Source organism: Microtus oregoni, unplaced genomic scaffold (assembly GCF_018167655.1).
Source record: "Microtus oregoni isolate MIOR12 unplaced genomic scaffold, Mior012 000012F_ref0000307, whole genome shotgun sequence".
NCBI classification, from domain to species: domain Eukaryota; kingdom Metazoa; phylum Chordata; class Mammalia; order Rodentia; family Cricetidae; genus Microtus; species Microtus oregoni.
This window is the reverse complement of record NW_024543071.1, coordinates 21,898,018-21,920,649: the sequence shown is the minus strand read 5'-3', so window position 1 is coordinate 21,920,649 and position 22,632 is coordinate 21,898,018. Positions and strand designations below refer to the sequence as shown.

The window sequence follows — 22,632 nt, the reverse complement described above, 5'->3', positions numbered from 1 at the left end:
CATACTTTCTTCATCCATTCTTCCGTTGAAGGGCATCTAGGTTGTTTCCAGGTTCTGGCTATTACAAACAATGCTGCCATGAACATAGTTGAGCATATACTTTTGTTGTATGATAGGGCCTCTCTTGGGTATATTCCCAAGAGTGGTATTGCTGGATCCAGGGGTAGGTTGATCCCGAATTTCCTGAGAAACCGAAACACTGCTTTCCAGAGTGGTTGCACAAGTTTGCATTCCCACCAGCAATGGGTGAGTGTACCCCTTTCTCCACAACCTCTCCAGCAAAGGCTAACATTGGTGTTTTTTATTTTAGCCATTCTGACAGGTGTAAGGTGGTATCTTAAAGTTGTCTTGATTTGCATTTCCCTGATCGCTAAGGAAGTTGAGCATGACCTTAAGTGTCTTTTGGCCATTTGAACTTCTTCTGTTGAGAATTCTCTGTTCAGATCAGTGCCCCATTTTATAATTGGGTTGATTAGCCTTTTACGGTCTAGTTTCTTGAGTTCTTTATATATTTTGGAGATCAAACCTTTGTCAGTTGCAGGGTTGGTGAAGATTTTCTCCCAGTCAGTGGGTTGTCTTTTTGTCTTAGTGACAGTGTCCTTTGCTTTACAGAAGCTTCTCAGCCTCAGGAAGTCCCATTTATTCAATGATGCCCTTAGTGTCTGTGCTGCTGGGGTTCTACGTAGGAAGTGGTCTCCTGTGCCCATGTGCTGTAGAGTACTTCCCACTTTCTCTTCTCTCAGGTTCAGTGTGTTCAGACTGATATTGAGGTCTTTAATCCATTTGGATTTGAGTTTTGTGCATGGTGATAGATATGGATCTATTTTCATTCTTCTACAGATTGACATCCAGTTTTGCCAGCACCATTTGTTGAAGATGCTCTCTTTTTTCCATTGTATACTTTTAGCTCCTTTATCGAAGATCAGGTGTTCATAGGTTTGTGGTTTAATGTCAGGGTCTTCTATACAATTCCATTGGTCGACTTCTCTGTTTTTATGCCTATACCAAGCTGTTTTCAATACTGTAGCTCTGTAATAGAGTTTGAAGTCAGGGATGGTAATGCCTCCAGACAATCCTTTATTGTATAAGATTGTTTTGGCTATCCTGGGTTTTTTGTTTTTCCATATAAAGTTGATTATTGTCTTCTCCAGATCTGTGAAGAATTTTGATGGGATTTTGATGGGGATTGCATTGAATCTATAGATTGCTTTTGGTAGAATTGCCATTTTTACTATGTTGGTCCTCCCAATCCAAGAGCAAGGGAGGTCTTTCCATTTTCTGGTGTCTTCTTCAATTTCTTTCTTCAAAGACTTATAGTTCTTGTCAAGTAGATCTTTCACTTCCTTGGTCAGGGTTAGCCCAAGGTATTTTATGCTATTTGTGGCTATCGTGAATGGTGATGCTTCTCTGATTTCCCTCTCTGCTTCCTTATCCTTGGTGTATAGGAAGGCAACTGATTTTTTGGAGTTGATCTTGTATTCTGCCACGTTACTAAAGCTGTTTATCAGCTGTAGGAGTTCTTTGGTAGAATTTTTGGGGTCGCTTATGTACACTATCATATCATCTGCAAATAACGAAAGCTTAACTTCTTCCTTTCCAATACGAATCCCCTTGATCTCCTTATGTTGTCTTATTGCTATTGCTAGAATTTCAAGCACTATATTGAAGAGGTATGGAGAGAGTGGACATCCTTGTCGTGTTCCTGATTTTAGTGGGATGGCTTTGAGTTTTTCTCCGTTTAATTTAATGTTAGCTGTTGGCTTGCTGTAAATAGCTTTTATTATATTTAGGTAGGACCCATGTATCCCTATTCTCTCCAAGACCTTTATCATAAAGGGGTGTTGAATTTTGTCGAATGCTTTTTCAGCATCTAGTGAAATGATCATATGGTTTTTTTCTTTCAGTTTATTTATATGGTGGATTACATTGATAGATTTGCGTATGTTGAACCAGCCCTGCATCTCTGGGATGAAGCCTACTTGATCATAATGGATAATTTTTCTTATGTGTTCTTGGATTCGGTTTGCCAGTATTTTATTGAAAATTTTTGCGTCGATGTTCATGAGTGAGATCGATCTGTAATTCTCTTTCTTGGTTGGGTCTTTTTGTGGTTTTGGTATCAGGGTAACTGTAGCTTCATAAAAGGAATTTGGCAATGACTCTTCTGATTCTATATTGTGAAATACATTAAGGAGTATAGGTATTAGTTCTTCTTGGAAGTTCTGGTAGAATTCTGCATTGAAACCATCTGGTCCTGGGCTTTTTTTCGAAGGGAGATTTTTGATAACCATTTCTAATTCTTCGCGAGAAACCGGTCTATTTAGATCATTCACCTGGTCTTGGTTTAGCTTTGGTATATGATACTTATTTAAAAAAATGTCCATTTCTTTTGTATTTTCCAGTTTTGTGGCATACAGGCTTTTGTAGTAAGATCTAATGATTCTCTGAATTTCCTCTGTGTCTGTGGTTATGTCCCCCTTTTCATTTCTGATCTTATTTATTTGCGTGTTCTCTCTCTGTCGTTTAATTAGTTTGGATAGGGGTTTGTCGATCTTGTTGATTTTCTCCAAGAACCAGCTTTTTGTTTCATTGATTCTTTGGACTGTTTTCTGGGTTTCTATTTTGTTGATTTCAGCCCTCAGTTTTATTATTTCCAGTCTTCTACTTCTCCTGGGCACGTCTGCTTCTTTTTTTTCTAGAGCTTTCAGGTGTGTTTTTAAGTCCCCAATGTATGCATTCTCCGTTTTCTTTAAGTGGGCACTTAGTGCTATGAACTTTCCTCTTAGCACTGCTTTCATTGTGTCCCATAGGTTTGAGTATGTTGTCCCTTTATTTTCATTAAATTCAAGGAAGACTTTAATTTCTTTCTTGATTTCTTCCTTGACCCAGGTGTGGTTCAGTAGTTGACTGTTCAGTTTCCATGAGTTTGTCGGTTTTTTGGGGGCAGCGTGGTTGTTGCCTTCTAACTTTAATCCGTGATGATCTGATAAGACACAGGTGGACACTGATATATTTTTGTATCTGTGGAGGTTTCCTTTGTTTCCGAGTATGTGGTCAATTTTTGAGAAGGTTCCATGAGCTGCAGAGAAGAAGGTATATTCTTTCCTATTTGGGTGGAATGTTATATAGATGTCTGTTAAGTCCATTTGCTTCATTACCTCCAATAATTCTCTTACCTATCTGTATTTCTTACCATCAGTATGCTCGCCATCCTTATGAAAGAATTGTTATTTATCTTTTCCAAGTGGCTTCTCTTCTTCAAACTGAACCTTTATTAATTTTGACAGTATCCACAATTTTTCCTCACCTGTGGAGATAAGAGCAAAACCCCTTCCCCAACGTAGCACATCTCCTGGCTTCCATTGTGAGGTCAGCACATCCTTGAAATAAACTGGTTGATGTAGTTCAGTAGACTTTTCCATTATCCAATGTCTTTCTGCAGCTGTTGATCCCTTCTCATTAGCGTTGAGAAAATTCAAGGTTAACAAAGCATTATGTAACCTATTTCTGGGGGTGTTTTCCACCCCTTTCTGGTTGTTCAACATATCCTTTATAGTTCGATTTGATCTTTCTACGACTGCTTGACCTGTAGGATTGTATGGTATACCTGTAACATGCTTGATATTGTAATAATCAAAAAACCGTTTCATTTTCCTAGAAACATAAGCAGGACCATTATCCGTCTTTATTTGTGTAGGTATACCCATGATAGCCATGACTTCTAATAAATGGGTGATTACTGAATCAGCTTTTTCTGAACTTAAAGCAGTTGCCCACTGAAAGCCTGAATAAGTGTCAATGGTGTGATGAACATATTCTAATTTGCCAAATTCTGCAAAGTGGAACACATCCATCTGCCAGATTTCATTCCTTTGGGTGCCCTTTGGATTAGCCCCTGCAGGCAGTGGCATTTGGTTATAGAAAGAGCAAGTAGGGCATTTCTTTACAATCTCCTTAGCTTGTTGCCATGTAATTGAAAACTCTTTCTTCAAACCTTTGCTATTAACATGATGTTTTTTATGAAATTCAGAGGCTTGTAGCACCACTACCAATCAATAATTGATCAATTTCTGCATTACCTTGTGCTAGAGGACCTGGCAGACCCATATGGGATCGGATGTGTGTTATGTACATAGGGCAAAGCCTGTTCCTGATCAAATCTTGAACCTGGAGAAACAATGAGGTTAATTCTGTATCATCAGGTATAAATTCAGCAGTTTCAATATGTAAAATAACTCTTTCTGCGTATTGTGAATCAGTGACTATATTAATAGGTTCTTTAAAATCCCTTAGCACCATAAGAATGGCATATAATTCCGCCTTCTGGACAGATTTTTTTTTTTTTTTTTTGGTTTTCGAGACAAGGTTTCTCTGTGGCTTTGGAGCCTGACCTGGAACTAGCTCTGTAGACCAGGCTGGTCTCGAACTCACAGAGATCCACCTGCCTCTGCCTCCTGAGTACTGGGATTAAAGGCATGCGCCACCAACGCCCGGCCTGGACAGAATTATAAGGACTTTGTTCCACCTTACCCAAGTCTTCTGATTTGTAACCTGCCTTCCCTGATTTATTGGCATCAGTATAGAATGTACGGGCTCCAGTTATTGGAGCATCACGGACAATTCGAGGAAGAATCCAAGAAGTTCTCTTTATGAAGTTAAGCCTCTTGCTTTTTGGATAGTTGTTATTAATGTCTCCCAAAAAATTAGCACAAGCTCTTTGCCATGGTTCATTATCTTCCCATAATTTCTTTAGTTCATCAGCAGTGAAAGGCACTATAATTTCTGCTGGGTCTATGCCTGCTAGTTGACAAAGTCTCAGCTTGCCTTTTATAATTAACTCAGAGACTTTTTCCACATAAGTTTTCAGTTTCTTACTTGGTTTATGTGGTAAAAAGATCCATTCCAAAATAATATCATCTCTCTGCATTAAAATTCCTGTAGGAGAAATTTTTGATGGTAGTATGACGAGAATAAAATCGAGCTCTGGATTCACCCTGTCCACATGTGTCTGTTGTAATTTTTCCTCAATCATTGTCAGTTCCTTTTCTGCTTCAGCTGTTAATTCTCTGGGACTGTTTAAATCTTTATCACCATCCAAGGTTTTGTTCAAATGAATTATTAGATCAGGTGTTATTCCAATAGCTGGTCGTAGACTGGAAATGTCTCCTAACAGTCTTTGAAAGTCATTAAGAGTCCGTAGGCGATCTCTCCTAATTTGTGTTTTTTGTGTCTTAATTTTTTGCAAACCTATTTTATACCTAAATAATTAACAGAATCTCCCTTCGGAATCTTTTCAGGAGCGATTTGCAATCCCCATTTAGGTAAAAGTATCTTTATTTCTTCAATCAGTCTGTTCAAGGTATCCATGTTTGAATCGGATAACAAAATGTCGTCCATGTAATGGTATACTATAGATTTGGGAAATTTCTTGCGTATTATTTGCAATGGTTGGTTCACAAAATATTGGCACAGGGAGGGGCTATTTAACATACCCTGGGGGAGAACGGTCCAGTGGTACCTCCTCGAAGGTTGAGAATTGTTATAAGTAGGCACTGTGAAGGCAAATTTTTCTCTATCTTCTTTTTGCAAATGTATAGTGAAAAAACAATCCTTTAAATCAATAACTATGAGAGGCCATCCTTTTGGTAATAAAGAGGGCAAAGGAATTCCAGATTGCAGAGGGCCCATAGGTTGAATAACCTTGTTGATGGCCCTGAGATCTGTCACCATTCTCCATTTACCTGATTTTTTCTTAACCACAAATACAGGAGAATTCCAAGGGCTGGTAGATTCTTCTATATGTCCAGCATCTAATTGTTCTTGTACCAGCTGTTCTAAAGCCTGTAACTTTTCCTCAGCTAAAGGCCATTGCTTTGTCCATATTGGTTTCTCAGTCAACCATTTTAGAGGCAAGGCTGTTGGTATCTCTGAAGGGACATCAATTGCTTGTTCTTGTACAGCCCGAATGGCCGGTTTTCTCCGTTTGTAATATCTTTTAATATTATTCTCAGAAATATAGGCTCTAGAAGTAGCAGGAATGTTAATTTCAGTATTCCATTGCTGTAATAGGTCACGACCCCATAAATTCATTGCAATATTGGCTACATATGGCTTTAATTTTCCTATTTGTCCCTCTGGCCCTATACATTCAACCCATCTCGTGCTCTGCCTTACTCGAGATAGGGTTCCAATTCCCAGGAGCTGGACATTTACATTCTGAAGAGGCCAATACGGATGCCAAGATTCTGGGGTAATGATACTTACATCAGCACCTGTGTCCAGCAGGCCAGTAATAAAAATGCCATTTACACACACTCTCAGTTTAGGTCTTTGATCATTTATAGAAGTTTGCCAAAACACACGTAACTTATCTTTCTGATCATTATTGCTTGTAACAGTTGGCATGGGGCTTCCTAATTGTCCTGATGAGGAACATTCTCTGCAGAAACTGGAAATGACTGAACCATGTTTGCCATGGGGGCCTGTGAGGCCCCCCCTCTCACGTTTCCTGACTGTATCAGGTTGTCTTGTCTATCTCTTGTAGACCTGCATTCATTCGTCCAATGTCTGCCCTTTCCACATCTTCTACATAAACCTGAAGGCTGAGTCCTCCTATTTCTGTTATTTCTAGAAGATGCATTATTATTATTATTTCTGAAAGATGCATTATTATTATTATTATTATTATTATTATTATTATTTCTGAAAATCCGTTGTCTACAATTCCTTTTCATATGACCCATTTTGCCACAATTAAAACATTTGGTATTCTGGTGTCTCCTTTTACCATTGGAAATTGCTTCTTCTACCCATGCTTCAGTGCCATAATCAAATGTATCAACATTGAGTGTATGCAAGACCAATTCTTCCAAAGGCGCTGATCTGAGCTTTAAAGGCCCCAAAATCCTTTTGCATTCCACATTTGCATTTTCATAAGCCAAAGACTCAATCATTATACGTCTTGCAGCCTTAGTTAATCTTTGTAAAAAGTCACTAAAGGGTTCTCTCTGACCCTGTTTAACTCTGACAAATGATTCCATTCTCTGTCCTGGGTCTTGTACCCTGTCCCAAACCCTTAAGGCTGCTGTAGTACACATGGAGAGTGTGTTTTCATCCAAATTAGCTTGTTCCTGAGGGTCGGAAAAGAGCCCTTCACCTAGAATTTTATCTAGGGAAATGTCAATTCCCTTTGCTTTTTCCTGCTATTCTAAGAGTCTAGCCTCTTGCCTGAATAAGCATTGCCATTTCAATTGTGGTCCACTCTCAAGTACTGCAGAGCTCAGCTGGAGCCAGTTTGAGGGGGTTGCTCTGCTTGTCGTGGCCCAAGATCTTAGCATCTCTTTAACAAAAGAGGCTTGCATCCCAAAAGTCATGACAGCCTGTTTAATTTCCTTGAGGTCATTCATACGGACAGGCTCCCATGTATCCTCCTTGATGACCCTAGGGTTTCTGGAACCAATCACCTTCTCTGTTGTTATTACTGGAAAGGCAGGTAGAGGTGTAGGTAGAGCTTTGTGGAAATTGTCCCAGAGAGATTTACCCACAGATGTAGTTAAAATTTGCCTTTCTACCCTTTGCTCTTCTTCATCAGAATTTAGAAATTCCTCAATCTTTTCAATTCTATTCACCATTGCCTTCTGCAATGTCTGAATCTCCTGTCCAGAATTATGTTCCAAAGCCTTCATTGAGGATTCTAATGTATGAAGTTTGTCCGTTAGAGATAACATCTCATCTTTGGACATAATTTTTATGGCATAAACCGTGCCTTCTTGTATTGACAATCTTTCCGTCAATCTGTCATAAGCTTTAGACAAAATCCGATTGTCACATTCAGCAGTTTTGATTCTCTCAGTTAATGTTTCATTTCCTACAGAAAGGGACTGAATCTTATGGTCGAGATCAGCTGTTCCCTCTTCCATTGTAATGAATTTCTCCTTAACATCAGCCTGGAGAACTTCAAACTGACTCTTGAGAAGATTGTTATCAGTCCGGAGAACTTCAAACTGACTCTTGAGAAGATTGTTATCAGTCTGGAGAACTTCAAACTGATTCTTGAGAAGATTGTTATCAGCCTGGAGAACTTCATACTGATTCTTGAGAAGATTGTTATCATTCTCAATTGTTTTTAAGCGTTCAATCTCTGCCTTAAGAATCCTGGATTCATCTCATAAAGACTTTATCATATTTCTATTATCAAACCATTTGGTGCCAATGAAAACTACGAATCCCAGAAGGATCCATAGATCTGGGGTGATAGACACCTCTTGCAAAATCTCCCACATGGTACAATTAAAAAAACTGTTAAATTCTTGAACAGTAATGTGTTCAGACATTTTATTTATAAAAGAAAAATTTTTTACCTGCAATGATCGGTTCCTGCCAGTGGTGGTTTCTGTGTTTTTGGAGCCTGTCCTAGAACTAGCTCTTGTAGACCAGGCTGGCCTCGAACTCACAGAGATCCGCCTGTCTCTGCCTCCCAAGTGCTGGGATTAAAGGCGTGCACTACCACGGCCTGGCAGGCCTCAAACTCACAGAGATCTGCCTGCCCTTGCCTCCCAAGTGCTGGTATCAAAAGCGTGTGCCACCACTGCCCTGCCAAGTCACTTTGTATCAGACCAAATCTGACGCTGTGGCAGCTTTTGTTGCAAAACCGCAGGTACTTGAGCTTCTGCTAATTCAGGCAGTGGGGTTCCGCTGCAAAACTTAGCCAAGGCAGGCAGAATGGGCCTGTGTGCCGAGTATGTCTCGGACTCGGCACTGGGGCTGGAGTCACGAACTGAAAAACAGCACCCGGGAGGGTGCTGCGTTAGCTAGTGGGCTACCCGCTTGAGTCGGGGGCAAAATAGCCCGACGTTGGACGCCAAAATGTAACGGCGTAAACGAATGCAGACAGAATATATACAATCTATATATATATTGTTACAATATATATATATATATATATATATATATATATATATATATATATATATAGTTTAATGTCAAAATAGACTTACAGAACCACTGTTCCAGCAGAGACCAGGAAAGCAGAAGCGACAGCTCGGAGCACGCTCGCCAAATGTATAGGCAGACATTAGCCCGAGGCGAACACGCCCCCTAAGGGGCAGGACTTATCCCTACACTTAGGACTAGAGAGGGTTTGGGAGAGGGGTCGTGGGAGGGAAATGGGGGGAGGGAAGGAGATGGAAATTTTTAATAAACAAATAAATAAAAAGTAAAACAAAAAAAGAACTTCTTAGGTAAGTAGCATTTATAGCAGTAGCAAAAGAAAGTGATTCATTTTCTACAAAAGAATTTTGACCTTGGGCAGGAATGACTGGCAGGATAAAAGACAGAGTCAACAGGTTAGCAAAAGTAGTTCATGTTTAGTTAAAGACTTAATTTAATTAATAAATAATTTTCTTGTTTTCTCTTTGTGCATCTTGCATATTTGTGCTGTCATATGTGTTTTGATAGAATGTAATTCAAAACAGATGTGCCATGTAAGAAGAAATAATGAAGTTGTTTACATTTATTGGTTTACATATGTTTAACCATTCCTAGAGCTTGGGAATAAATCCAATTAGATTACAGTGGATAATCATTTTGATGCAATATGAATTTGGTTATAAATACTTTATTGAAAAAATTGCTCTTCATGTTCATCAGAAATGTTAGCCTATAATCTTTCTTTCTTTCTTTACTTTTTTCTTCCTTGTTCCTTTACTTTTTTCTTTCTTTCTTTGTTCCTTCATTTTTTCCTTTCTTTTATGCTTTGTCTAGTTTTGATATCATGAATATACCAACATTGTACAAAGATTTTTGGAAGTGTTTCATCATTTTCTATTTTACAAAATAATTTGAGAAGTACAGATGATGGCTTTTTAAACAGATTATTAACAGATGAATCTGTTAGTATTAATCAACTACAACTAATATATATATATATATATATATATATATATATATATATATACAAGACTCATGTAAGTTTAAGCCAGACCATATCACAGTATGAAGAGGGTAGGTGGGTACAAAGTCCCATCAGTAGTTAAGAACCTACTGGCACTTCTTAGCTCTCAAGAGAAGGTAAGTCATTTTTCTTTAAACGTGTAACTTCTCATAAGTCAAACATAATTCAGAAGAAAGCCACACATACAGGATATTGCTCATACACCATCATAGAAGTTTCTGTTTACAGTAGATGATGACAAATACAGAGGCTACAAAAGATAAAGGTGCTGAGAATAGGCTAAATTCAGTTCAACCCTAAATATAAATTATGTACTTTACCGATTCCTCAGAAGACTTAGGGATGACTGAAAAAGAAGAGACAGAAAGATCTTAAGAACCAGAGGTGGTAGATATCTATTAGGAAATGGTGTCCTCTGGGTGCAGCAGGGCAGAGCACGATAGAACTCACAGAAAATGTGACAGGATGTACAAGACCTGTGCAAACCAATGCCAGAAAAGATCCTTTCATGGACACAGAATTTGGGCATGTTGTCCTACCAATAACGGAGGAGTTATTGACAATTACTACCTTCTGGAAGAGGAAGGGCCAATTTCCTCCAAGAGCCCCTAATAAATCGATCATGTTTTGGTGGAAGGTCACACATAGAAGAATTTTTGACAAGCACAATTGTTTTTTAAGGAAAATTACAAAAAAAAAGTGTTTGGAAGAAAAGATGGGTATGTATGAGAAGAATTAGAGGGAGAAGGATGAATGTGATGAAAATTGAGGCATCTGTGTAGGGCTAGTGAGGGGATAGACCGTAGAAAAGGCTATACTACCTAGTCTGCTTGACTGCCATAATTCTTAATTGTATTCAGAATCATAACCCTATATGAATAGGTAAACGTAGTTACCGCCCATTATTAAAGAGATCTCTTTTTACAGTAAATGGAGATCATCACCGAAAGCCACAATTGGACATAATGCAGACACCAACAGATTTTGGCGCTCCCAGCATTAACTGAAACAAATACATCATAACTGCCACATCTATGACTAAGGGAACATCACAGCAGAAAAGGCAGAAAGATTATAAGAACTAAAATCAGCCCCAAAACCATATATATGATAACCAACAACAAAGATTACTCAAGAGGTTGTTTATATATGTGTGTATACAAACACAAAAAACACACAGAGAGACATGTGTGTGTGTGTGTGTGTATAACAATAATCAAACAAAAAGAGGCTATCAACTTGACAGTGGAGAAGGCATTAGAAGAAGGCAAGGGAGGGCATCTGAAAAATGATAGAATAAGAAAACAGGAGGAATTATGTAATTCTATTTTATTTAAAACATATTTTCAAACACGTACCAAATTCTGAAAGCACTAATAAAGTTTTTCTTACAAAAATCTTATAGGCCAAGCACAAATCATGTTAGGTGATTATTAAATAGACAACACCAAACAGAATAGGTAGAAAACTAGGGTGTGTCTCAGTAGAGATGGTGGATGATCATGATAAAAACACATTGTATAAAATTCTCAATGTAGTTAATAATTTTTAAACAAATGACAATACAATTTTAAGATCATGCTACAGCAGACAAAATAATTGATGAAAATTCTATTATACTAGGCTAAGAAAAGGAAAGTATAAATTGCATGTTACCCAGGACTGTAAACATTGGCCTAGAAGAATCCCTATACTGCTTAGTTAATTTCCTCAAAGCTCTGTAATCCAAGAAAATGAAAACAAATATCCTTTGATTGGGCTCTGCCACTATTATCAATAGCAGTTATTCCATGATGGAACGATCCACAAAGACAAAGTACACTTGTGCTCCTGGAAATTCAGCTAAAAAGAAAATTAGCATGAAACATATATTCATTGTTTCTGATTTAAAAACAAAGAAAATTTTAGAATAGGTGTGATCAACATCACACATACATACACACACACCTTGACTAAAATGCAAATGCAGAAATCTGCACTTACCATTGGTTTTCCTCAGTTCCTCCACAAGGCACTGTGCTTCCTCTTGAACACGGTTTTCAAGGTTCCTTTTGCCCATGCCCAAATTCCGCAGAGTTGTGAGAGTGAAGCGCCTTATCTCTTTCCATCTGTTTCCATTGCTAAAAATAATGCCTAAAGAAATAGAAAAACAGGGTCTCTCCCTACTGCTTGCACTGGCTTTCAGAAATATATTCTCTTTAGAGGGATACCGTGCTCAGCCTACATATAGTGGAGAGGGCCTTGGTCCTGCCTCGAAGCAATGTGCTAGACTTTGTTGACTCCCCATGTGAAGCCTTACACTGTCTGAGGAGTGGATGAGGGTGTGGTGGAGGGGAAGTTGAAGGGAGTGGGAGGAAGAGAGAAGTGAACTGGGGTTGGTATATACAATGAGAAAAGATGGATTTTTTGAAAAAATTAAAAATTCAGAAAAAATAAATGGTAAAGCACTAGAAAAATATTCTAGGAACAAATGAGAGATTTGATGGGTGGAAACCGCAGAGAGGTCCAACCTGTACCTAGGGGAAGAAGTTCCACCCCTCCTTTCGGTCTTCACTTTCAACAGAAACACTGCATCCCTCATATGAACATGTATAGTAACTTACCAAGACCTTTATTAATTCTTTCAGCCATTGGGAAGCTTCCTCTTCCAGCAAACTCTTCCCCATGATCAATCAGAGCCTCTTTCACTGCTTCATACCCATGCAACACCACAGTGGGTTTCATGCCAAAGTACAGAGTGAACACTGGGCCATAGACTTTTGAGAACTAAAAATTGAAAAGAAAAATGTAAATACTAGCAAAAAAGCCATTTTAATCTCCATGGAGTCAACCTCATTCACATTGATAATATCACTCACTGTATTTTAATATTTTTAGTCAGGCAAAGCTCAATTTCAAATGGTTGTGAAGCCTATTTATATCATATTAGGGTGTTATTGATCACCTTCAGAAAACCATATAATGGTTCAAGACTCAGGTAGTTCTCATACAAGGATTACAATGAATTTTCACACCAAAACATTCAGCAGGACGCTGACCACCAGAACTCCATACAGGAAATATACATGCCTACTGACTGCCCCCTCTGTCTCAGCACCTGCCCAACATACTCACCATCAACCCTCCCATCTTTCCCACCATGTCTCAGTCCCCAACTCAGGAACAAACACCCTCTTTGAACAGAGGCCATTCCACTCTGACCTACAGAAGTCCAGCCCACAGGTGTGGAGACACTTTCCTCAACCACTGGCAACTGTAGTCAGAAGATCAGAGAAGAAACAGAAACCGAATAACAAACACACATACTGCTAAACTCATATTACTATATTTATGAATTTAATGCTATACATCAGATATCTGGTTCCATATTTACAGGTTTAGAAAAAGAGCAGATGACAGTACCTAAAGGACCAAGAATAGTCAAGTCACTCCTAAGGAGTAAAAATGCTGTTTGAGATATAACAATAACTGATACCAAATTATATTATAGAGTTATGTGATAGAAACTGTCTGGTACTCACAAATAAAGGCAAGTGGTCCAGTCGAATAGACAAAATGATGCAGCAATAAAGCAGCAATGTAAAGGCCCACTTACTTTCAAAATACAAATCTGTAAGTCACTACAGTTGATTCCATTGAGGAACAAGATTTGGCATAATGCTACTACAAACACAGAGAGTGGGCACCACGGGAGCTGCACCATAGGCATGCAATATTTCCTGGAAAAAAATAGTTCCTTCTCTGGCTGGATATAAACATCACCAAATATGTTGAAATCTTGGCTTCTCTGTTGCATTTCTTGTGTTATTCCTTGTCCTTGGTATTTAGTTAAATTAGGAATCAGTTACTTTGTTAGAGTGGGACATCAAATAGATGTAATTAGAAAAAATGTTTTTCTAAAATTCTATAATTTCATTATTATTAATGACTTATTCAATAAATCATTACTCACTATTGGTCTTCATCCAAAAATAATGGAAAAGATGTGGTTTTTGTTTTGTTAAGATAGGAAATATTCACAAATTGTGCAATTTTGTGGAATTTTTTTTCTATAAAATGTGAATATGTAAATGTCCTTTCACCTGAAACCTCACTCATTACTGAATTCCTGATAATGGTCACCTATAAGTGTCATAAGGTACACAATACTTCGCAAGAGTTTTGACTTTGTAATTATTTATAACTATATTGCCTCTGATACTAGATTTTCATCTAAAGCAACTCTCAGTTTCTCTTCTTTGTCAAGGTGCTGGAGGAGCACAGAGAATACTTACATTGGTCAAGCACTGGCTGATGTCCTTCACATCTATTTGCAGGAAGTTGCCAAGAACTGGGAGAGGGATGGGGCCAGGAGGGAGCTTCGCTCTCTCAGAGCTCTGTCTCCAGAGTGAGAGGAGAAGCAGACAGCAGAGGCTGAGCACCAGGACCACAACTGCATCCATGGAGATCCTTCTGCCTGACACAGCTGTGCTCAGCCAGCATGGAGCTTTTATAACACTACCTGCTGAATCAATATGTCTTCTTTGGAACAGCACTGGCTGGTCAATCAGATAACCTTTAACCTCTCTCTTTCTCAAGTAGACTTTGTCCGTCTGATCGAAATAAAAATAAGATGGTCGTTACACTTTCCCCTCTTTACAGGGTATCCATTTGAATTTCTGGTTTAACAGAACAGATTAGTGTTCAAATAATGCTAATAAAATTAGAGTCTGTGCAGCCATGGGACAGACACACCTTACACCACTGACTACAGTTTGATGTTTCACACTTTTGGCTCTTTGCAGGAAGTCTGCCTACCAGCTCCTAAATAAATCATATGGTGGCTTATAGTTAGTTATAAATGTCCAGCTTTAGCTTGGCATGTTTCCTACCAGCTTTTCTTAACTTATATTATCCTGTTTACCTTTTGCCTCTGGACTTTCCCTGTTCTCTTACTTCTGTAAATCTTACTTTCACTCTGACCCCAAGGTAAGTGTTTGTAGCTGGACGGCTGCCCCCCCATGTCCTTCTCCATCTCTCACTCCTTCCTTTCTCCAAGATTTCTTCTTCTATATAATCTCTCTGCCTGACAACCCTGTCTATCCTTTCTCCTGTCTCAGATCTTGATTAAACTCTCAGGTTTTCTAAATAGATAAAGTATCACAGCTTCACAGAGTTAAACAAATGAAACATGAGCAAAAGTAACATATTATAACATCATATTACTAAACAACAGGTAGCTATTTATATCATAATACACCTGAACATTGTTTTGGTGGAAAGCAGACTCTCCTTAGGACTTCCCTCATCATTCAGGATCCAAAGCCAGGAAGCAAAATTTAACACAAATATCCTTTGAGGGGAAAAAAAAACAGTAGATGGTAACAGGCCTTATTGAAAATGCTGGAGAGTTATACCTTCATGGTTAACCACCCTGAAGTCAGGCAGAATCTTAAAGTCCTGATCACAGACTGGTGGCTGTAGAAAAGGTATGGGACAACCACAACCCCAAAAGACAGACCAACCTTCTTTGTTCACCTGGCTTATATGTAAATATTTGACAACAAACTTCTTTTAATAAAAATATTACAGACATTTCCTCTCTGGCTCACAACGCGTTCTTTGAGTAAACAACAAATAGTGGAGCCATTTACCATGGCAATGCAGAGGCAGGGACATGGTGTTTGGCATTTTCCCGGGCAGTGGCATTGAAAACATGCCAAATATGAATATTTTTTTTTTACACTACATGCAGCCCCATGGAGCACATGGAAGGAAGTTTGTGGTTTTTTTTTAGTCAGTGCTATGAATGTAGGCCATCATCTGTAGCCTTTGACAGTTATGCTATGAGGCCAGACCATCTTTTATAGCCCTAACAATCTGTAAAACTTTTCCCATGTAAAGCTGTTTCTCTCTGGACTTAGCTGACTAGTTAATTGTTACTTTTATCCACCATATAAATTTTAAGACTTAAACATAAAGATTGGTTGTTACTTTTGTCCACCATATAAATTTTACCACTTAAACATAAACAGTTAGGTAGCTGAGCCTTGAATTTTGAATCATAAACTGAGGTTATACATTACTGCAGTGTTAATTGTTAAGGAATTTAGTAGGGAATGGACACTCATCTCTGTTATCAACCAGGCTTCGTTAAAGAAACCAACATAGCAGTTTTAGGCCATGTTGTGTCTAAAAAACTTTGGTTCAACATACCAGACACCTACACATTTGTCTTTGAGTTTAATCTTTGATAAAGTCTATCTTGCAATACATTCACAGAGACATTCAGTCTAGTTTGAAATTGTTCTGAAGTTGTAAATCAGCTAAATATGTGTAACTTGTCTTAGACTAGGGAAACATTATTTTCTTATGTTAGTCTGAGTAAAGAAACTAAACAGTCTTTGAAGTGTCTTACAGTCCTCATGGAACAAAAGATCTAGTTATGAAGGATAGCCTAGTATATTTCTGTTCATCAGAGTTATACAGTATTATGGGACATCATCTTCCTTACTATCCACAGATACATGTGTGTGCATAATGTTGAGATATAATCATGAGATTACATATACAAATTACATAAAAATTCATGGAAATGGGGAGATTTCACAGATGTTTTTGCACAAGTGAATCTACTTGTGCAAAAGTAGTGATTTTATAGAAGTAGCCAATTTTCCAGAGACTATGGTCTTAAAATGCTTTCTTGGTTGGGGTTCTCTCCATTAGAGAATAATTTATCTGGGGAATTAATAACTGAATCACCAATTGGCATCTGTTGTATTTGCATTAGGGCCCACAAGAGCCCATGAGAGCAAAGCCTCCACCCTGTTTGTGTTTTCATCCCTGTGACTTGTCCTTACTCTGTTTATCTACAGGGTGCTGCTGCTTCTGACCACTACTTATCTGTTTCAAATTCAAATACAACCAGATACTCCAGTTTAAACTCAGTCAAAGATCTTTCTTACTCTCTTCCATTTCATATTCTCTTTGGTATTGGAGAAGAGGAAGGTAGGGCGTATATGATTAGGTGAATATATGAAAAAAAATCATATCCATGTAGAGGTAAACCTTGGATGCTATTTCTGAGTAATTGCTCATCTTATTTGGTGTGACAGTGTCAAAGATGCTAGTACCTGAGTCTTGGACTACTAAGTTCCTATGGATAACCAGTAAGTCCAAGGGATCCTCCTATCTCTGCCTTCTAATTACTGATATAACAAGTCTATGCCGCCATGCCTGGATTTTGATTGAATTTTCTCCACTCCCTCCTAACACGTTCATTCTTCTCATTCTATGCATTAGCATGAACTCTTGAGAATCAATGTTCTTCTGTTTCTAGTCTGAATTATGATGAAAGTTTAAGCAAAAGCATATCAACAAGAAGACCTTATTATTGAGAAAATTCAGAAGATAAATTGCTGTGAATTATCATAAGATAATATTTTCTTGGTTACAGTTAAACAAAAAGTAACTCAAGTTTAGATACACATGGGCACAAGAAATAATAGGGACTTGCAGATATATGTGTGCAGTGTCTGCAGAATCTGCAATAGAATCTGTGTGTTTCCAGAACCTTGATGATTTGGAAGATAAGAGAAAGTAGAAAGGATACAGGGTCCTTAGTGTGGAAAGAGATGTATAGTGGCCTGGAGGGGATTGCAGAAGACAACACATCAGGTATCGGGCAATATGATCTCTTTAGGGAGAAATGAAGCAGAACTGGTAAGGGGATGGTAGAGAAGAAAATCCATTTGTCAATCGGGTCATACTGCTATCCTTTGGGTTAACCAGAAATATCACCTTAAGGCTCTGCAAAACTGGTCAGGAATAGAAATGGCTCCTTGTGGGACAGGCCTTCCCCTACACACATCTGTTTTCCTGGCATAATAGAGAGAAACATCAAGGAAAGTGACTATTCCTTGTACATAACAAGTATTAGTCTGAGATGCAATGTACTGATACGAATACAAGAGAATAATAGTAAATACTGAGTTATTGGATGGGTGGTTAAATAAATGGATGAGAGAAGGGAAGCCTAGTTAGGCAAACAGATAAAAGAGACATTTTCCAGTTAATATATGGTTTCAAGGAATATGTCACTCAAAAATACTTCTCATCAAGATGTGTATGCTCGGGGTCTGCAGGGATGGCGGCCAGGCAGGGTGGGTGGCTGCGACCCGCTCTCGGGCTGCGCTTGCTGCTGGCGACTGCGTTTCAAGCGGTGTCCGCCCTCGGGGCTGAGTTGTCGTCAGAGGCATGCAGAGAGTTGGGTTTCTCCAGCAACCTGCTCTGCAGCTCTTGTGATCTTCTTGGACAGTTTAGCCTGCTTCAGCTGGACCCCACATGCAGAGGGTGCTGTCAGGAAGAAGCACAATTTGAAACCAAAAAGCTGAATGCCGGAGCTATCCTTGAAGTCTGTGGATGAAAATTGGGGAGGTTCCCTCAAGTCCAAGCTTTTGTCAGAAGTGATAAGCCTAAACTGTTCAGAGGTCTACAGATCAAGTACGTTCGTGGTTCAGACCCTGTCCTAAAGCTTTTGGACGACAACGGGAACATTGCTGAAGAACTAAGCATCCTCAAGTGGAACACGGACAGTGTGGAAGAGTTTCTCAGCGAGAAGTTGGAGCACATATAAACCTTGCTTGCTTGTTCTTTTCTTACTCATCAAATGAGCTATCACAGCACCTAGAAAATATTTTAGTTTTGCATGCTTACATTGATCAGTCTTTTTATGTACGCCATTAATCTTCTAATTAGAAGTTGAAGTAGCAACACAGCCCATGATATGTAAGGAGCTGGCAAGCTTAACAAAACCCTTTCTTAGAAATTTCTATTCTTCTGTATTAGTTGATATCACTAATGAAATGCTTTGTAAGAGGCTTCTGGTTAATTATGCAGATATGAGCTTGTACTAATTGGTCCAGTTTTGTAACAACAGAATCTTAAATAAGGGAGTTAATAAAGGAGATGCCTCCTCTGCTGTCCCTTCTGAAGGTGGCTGACAGAGAACTACAAAGCACGTGAGATGTGCTGAGCCTCAGCAGCGCGGCTGCTCCGCAGAGCACTCAGATCTTTTGTACTGCCCGGCTTTCCTTTTAGTAGAAGTGTTTGTGCCATATAAAATTTTTGTAGCCTAACTGTTGTGGAAGAGATTGAAGATCTACAGTAAGAATGTAATATTCATAAAGGTTTGCATTAATGAGGATTACACAGAAAACCTTTGTTAAGGATTTGTGTAGATCTGATAATTGGCAAATTTTTATGTTTTTAAATATTCTTACAAAAGAATTCCATACAAGAATGTTCACTTATATGACCAAAATATAAATAAAAACTTTCAAAAATGGTTGAATTTGAAAAAAAAAAGATGTGTATGCTCCCACCTGTACTTAAAATACCAGGGAGGATGTGGAATAGGGATTATGAATCTTATAAATATCACAAAATCAAGAAAGGGAACTCAGTATGCAGATAGCACACATACTGCACGTATGCGCTCAATATCTATTGCTCATACCCTGAATCAGGGGGTGGGGGACGCTGTGAGAACTGCTGGACATAATAGTATATCTACAATATCTCTATTATCCCAGGATGATCTGGAAATGGAAGATTCTGAACTTAGAAAGATCCTGTTCCAGTGGTTCATGCTCTTTTATAAAATGAGCTGAATTTTCCCTCAAAAATATTCTATGACCCTTTGAGGCAGCATACAAAGTCTTATATGAGAATATTGCACTGTTTTGTGCTCAAAATGTCACATATGAAAGAGTAAGATATGAAATTATCAACAACCCTCTGGCCTTGGAATGTGCAGTGATCTCGCATTGCATTGATCCAACTATATTAACATGAATTATTCACTTATTTCTTTCCCAAGTATTCTTCAGGCCCTTTGTTGTTCTCTTGTGGTTATGGATACGTGGATACATAGTTCAGCCTGGAGGTGAATGACACAGCAAAAAGTCATGAATGTAAATCATGAAGAAATCTCCATTTTTATGGTATATGAGTACAGTGTAAATGAACTTTGCTTTCTAGGATGGTATCTTTGGTATCTCTGTGATGTATCTAAAGGAAGAAAATAAGTGTCCAACAGTCTAGATTTTTTAATTTTGAATAATGATAGAACAACCAAATGCCCACTTTCATGGCCAGACAAGGAGGGTGCTCCTTATCAAGGACAGTTCATGGGCACTGCAAAACATGCTCTTGCTTATGCATAAACTGCAAATCTACCAACCCTTGTGGAGTCACTGTGTAGGTCACCACAGATCCTCGGGGCACTAGAACTATAATAATAAGTTTTTATTCTCTGTTGAGAAAGAAGGAGGCCTTTCACTTGTTTCTGTCTGCTTAGCCCTAAATTAATCACAGAGAAACTGTATTAATTAAATCACTGCTTGCCCCATTAAATCTAGCTTCTTAGTGGATAGCCCTAATATATTAATTTAACCCATCTCTTTAATATGTACAGCACCATGAGGTTGTGGCCTACCAGCAAAGTTTCAGGGCATCTGTCTCTGCAGGTGGCTCCATGACTTCTCTCTGATTCTGCCTCCTTTCTCACAGCATTTAGCTTAGTTTTCCCTGCCCAATTCTGTTCCCATATAGCTCTGCTATAGGCCCAAAGCAGTTTCTTTATTCATTAATGGTAATTAATGGTCATCAGAGCATACAAAGGAAATCCCACATCACCTCCCTTTTTCTGTTGAAATAAAAAAGGAACTCTTCTACTTTAACATAGTAAAATTACATACAACAAAACAGATATCAAGCAAGAATTACAGTTATAACATTTATATGTACTTCATCTTTTATCATGACTAAGGAAAACTATAACTATAAATTCTTCAAGTCAATCAAGACTCCAGAAGGAGCCAATATTACCTAAATTAACAGGAAGTGCGCTGTAAGCAACTTCTTTTTTTTTTTTTTTTTTTTTTGGATTTTCGAGACAGGGTTTCTTTGTAGCTTTTGGTTCCTGTCCTGGAACTAGCTCTTGTAGACCAGGCTGGCCTCGAACTCACAGAAATCCGCCTGCCTCTGCCTCCCGAGTGCTGGGATTAAAGGCGTGCGCCACCACCACCTGGCTTGTAAGCAACTTCTAAAAGTAGAATTGACAGAGACATCTCATTGACTGGACAGTCACCCAGAGTTCTTCTGTATCATTGGGGCATCCATCTTCAGTCTACAGGCTCACAGTATCCAGCAGACTTTTCCATGAGGAAGGAAATTTATTGGCAGTTTGTCAGTCATTTTCTTCTTTGCTCTGCAGAATATCCTACAGACAAGTTCATGAACCCCAAAGGATCATTTCACCTTTAGGCAAGTTCAGCAGTCATTTCTCTGTGGGTTCTGCATGTCCAGTTTATCAAGTGGTCCAAGCAAGAGCAGTTCTTGTCTGCTAATATCTATCCAATTCCATAAGGAGCCTCTTCGATGCCCATCTTCCTCTTGAAGTAACTGGTTCTGTGCTTGTAGGAGCAGATGTGTCTCATTGTCATGAAAAGTCCTAATTCTTAAAGATTTTAAATGCCATATTCTGTAGTCTTTGAAAGGTTTGAAGAATGCCTATCCATCTGAAATACATCTCTGTACATCTCGAAAACCTAACTAACACAAGTTTCACTAGTATAGATGACTACCTATTAACCTATATTTCTTAATTATACATTACATTTTTAAATGAGCTGCACAATCACAATACCTTAATCAAGAGTAGAAATACATATACCCAGTATAACAAAATTTTTCTTAAATTTCTATCAATAAACCAAGTTCCATACCTCTCTATAGCATATTCCCCCCTTAAATGTAAACAAACATTTATAAACAATCATTTAGGGAATTTTGGTGTGGTTCTTCTCCAAACTGCTTCTTGCTTTTTATTGGGTGAAGTAATTTTTTGAGGGGTGTTCAAGACAACCTTTCAGGGGTCTTGGTCCATTAAACCTCATTAGCCTAGAATGAATCCACAGGTTCTCATCCTCTGTGGAAACAGAAGAAGAACCTCTTTTCCAAAGCAACATATCTTTAAACTCAAATTCTGAAGTCAAGATAACTTTAAGTATATATGTTGGCTTAGCTTAACAGTTCCCAGAATCAAATGTCTCTCTGAGGTCAAAAAAAATCCAAAGAAAACAAAATAGTATACATAATCCAGACATTTTGTGTATATTTCATCTTTACATGGCTTATTCTTTCTTTACTCCTTTTAATCTATGGACTGTCTGTATTCTGTCTCTTTAAAGACTTTACTCTTTTTATAACTGTCTATATTCTTTTTCTTCCCTCTCAAAAAAAATACTTGGCACAATTCTCAAATTATTATACATTGAGGAAGTTTGAATACAAATCAACTTCTGTGACTTGGTTAAATTGTTTAAGCTTTGGGATGTTTGAAATCATGCTATAAAATAATGAGGTTGTACAGAATGAAATTGAGGACACAGTTATCCTAAAGATATTTGTATTTGTGGAAGGATATATATTATTCTAATTATAACATCAAACTACAAGCAAAATGGTTGATATGCAGAAACATCTTTATATTTGTTCTAAAGTGACTAAGCCAATATTCCTAAGCTTTCATAGCATGGGAAATTGTCTTGTAAGATCACTTTATATAATCATATATATCATTTATATGTGTAATTTATATATCATAAATCACATTACACGGATTATATGAATGTTCT

At 38.2% G+C, this 22,632-nt stretch overlaps 1 protein-coding gene and 1 pseudogene across 1 annotated transcript in view; one reads left to right on the top strand and one right to left on the bottom strand.

The window, feature by feature from the left end:
• The window catches only part of LOC121453973 (cytochrome P450 2C25-like), a 36,965-nt gene extending 22,524 nt beyond the window's left edge, over positions 1-14,441 (bottom strand). Inside the window, exons 1-3 of the mRNA XM_041661107.1 lie at positions 14,227-14,441; positions 12,556-12,718; positions 11,936-12,085 (exon numbers count right to left, since the gene is read on the bottom strand). Of these exons, the coding sequence (XP_041517041.1) occupies positions 11,936-12,085; positions 12,556-12,718; positions 14,227-14,394 (481 nt within the window). The 5' untranslated portion in view covers positions 14,395-14,441. The remainder of the gene's footprint in view (positions 1-11,935; positions 12,086-12,555; positions 12,719-14,226) is intronic.
• A 3,636-nt stretch (positions 14,442-18,077) lies between these two features.
• Positions 18,078-18,567, top strand: LOC121454587 (annotated as a pseudogene).
• The last annotated feature ends 4,065 nt before the right edge of the window (positions 18,568-22,632 follow it).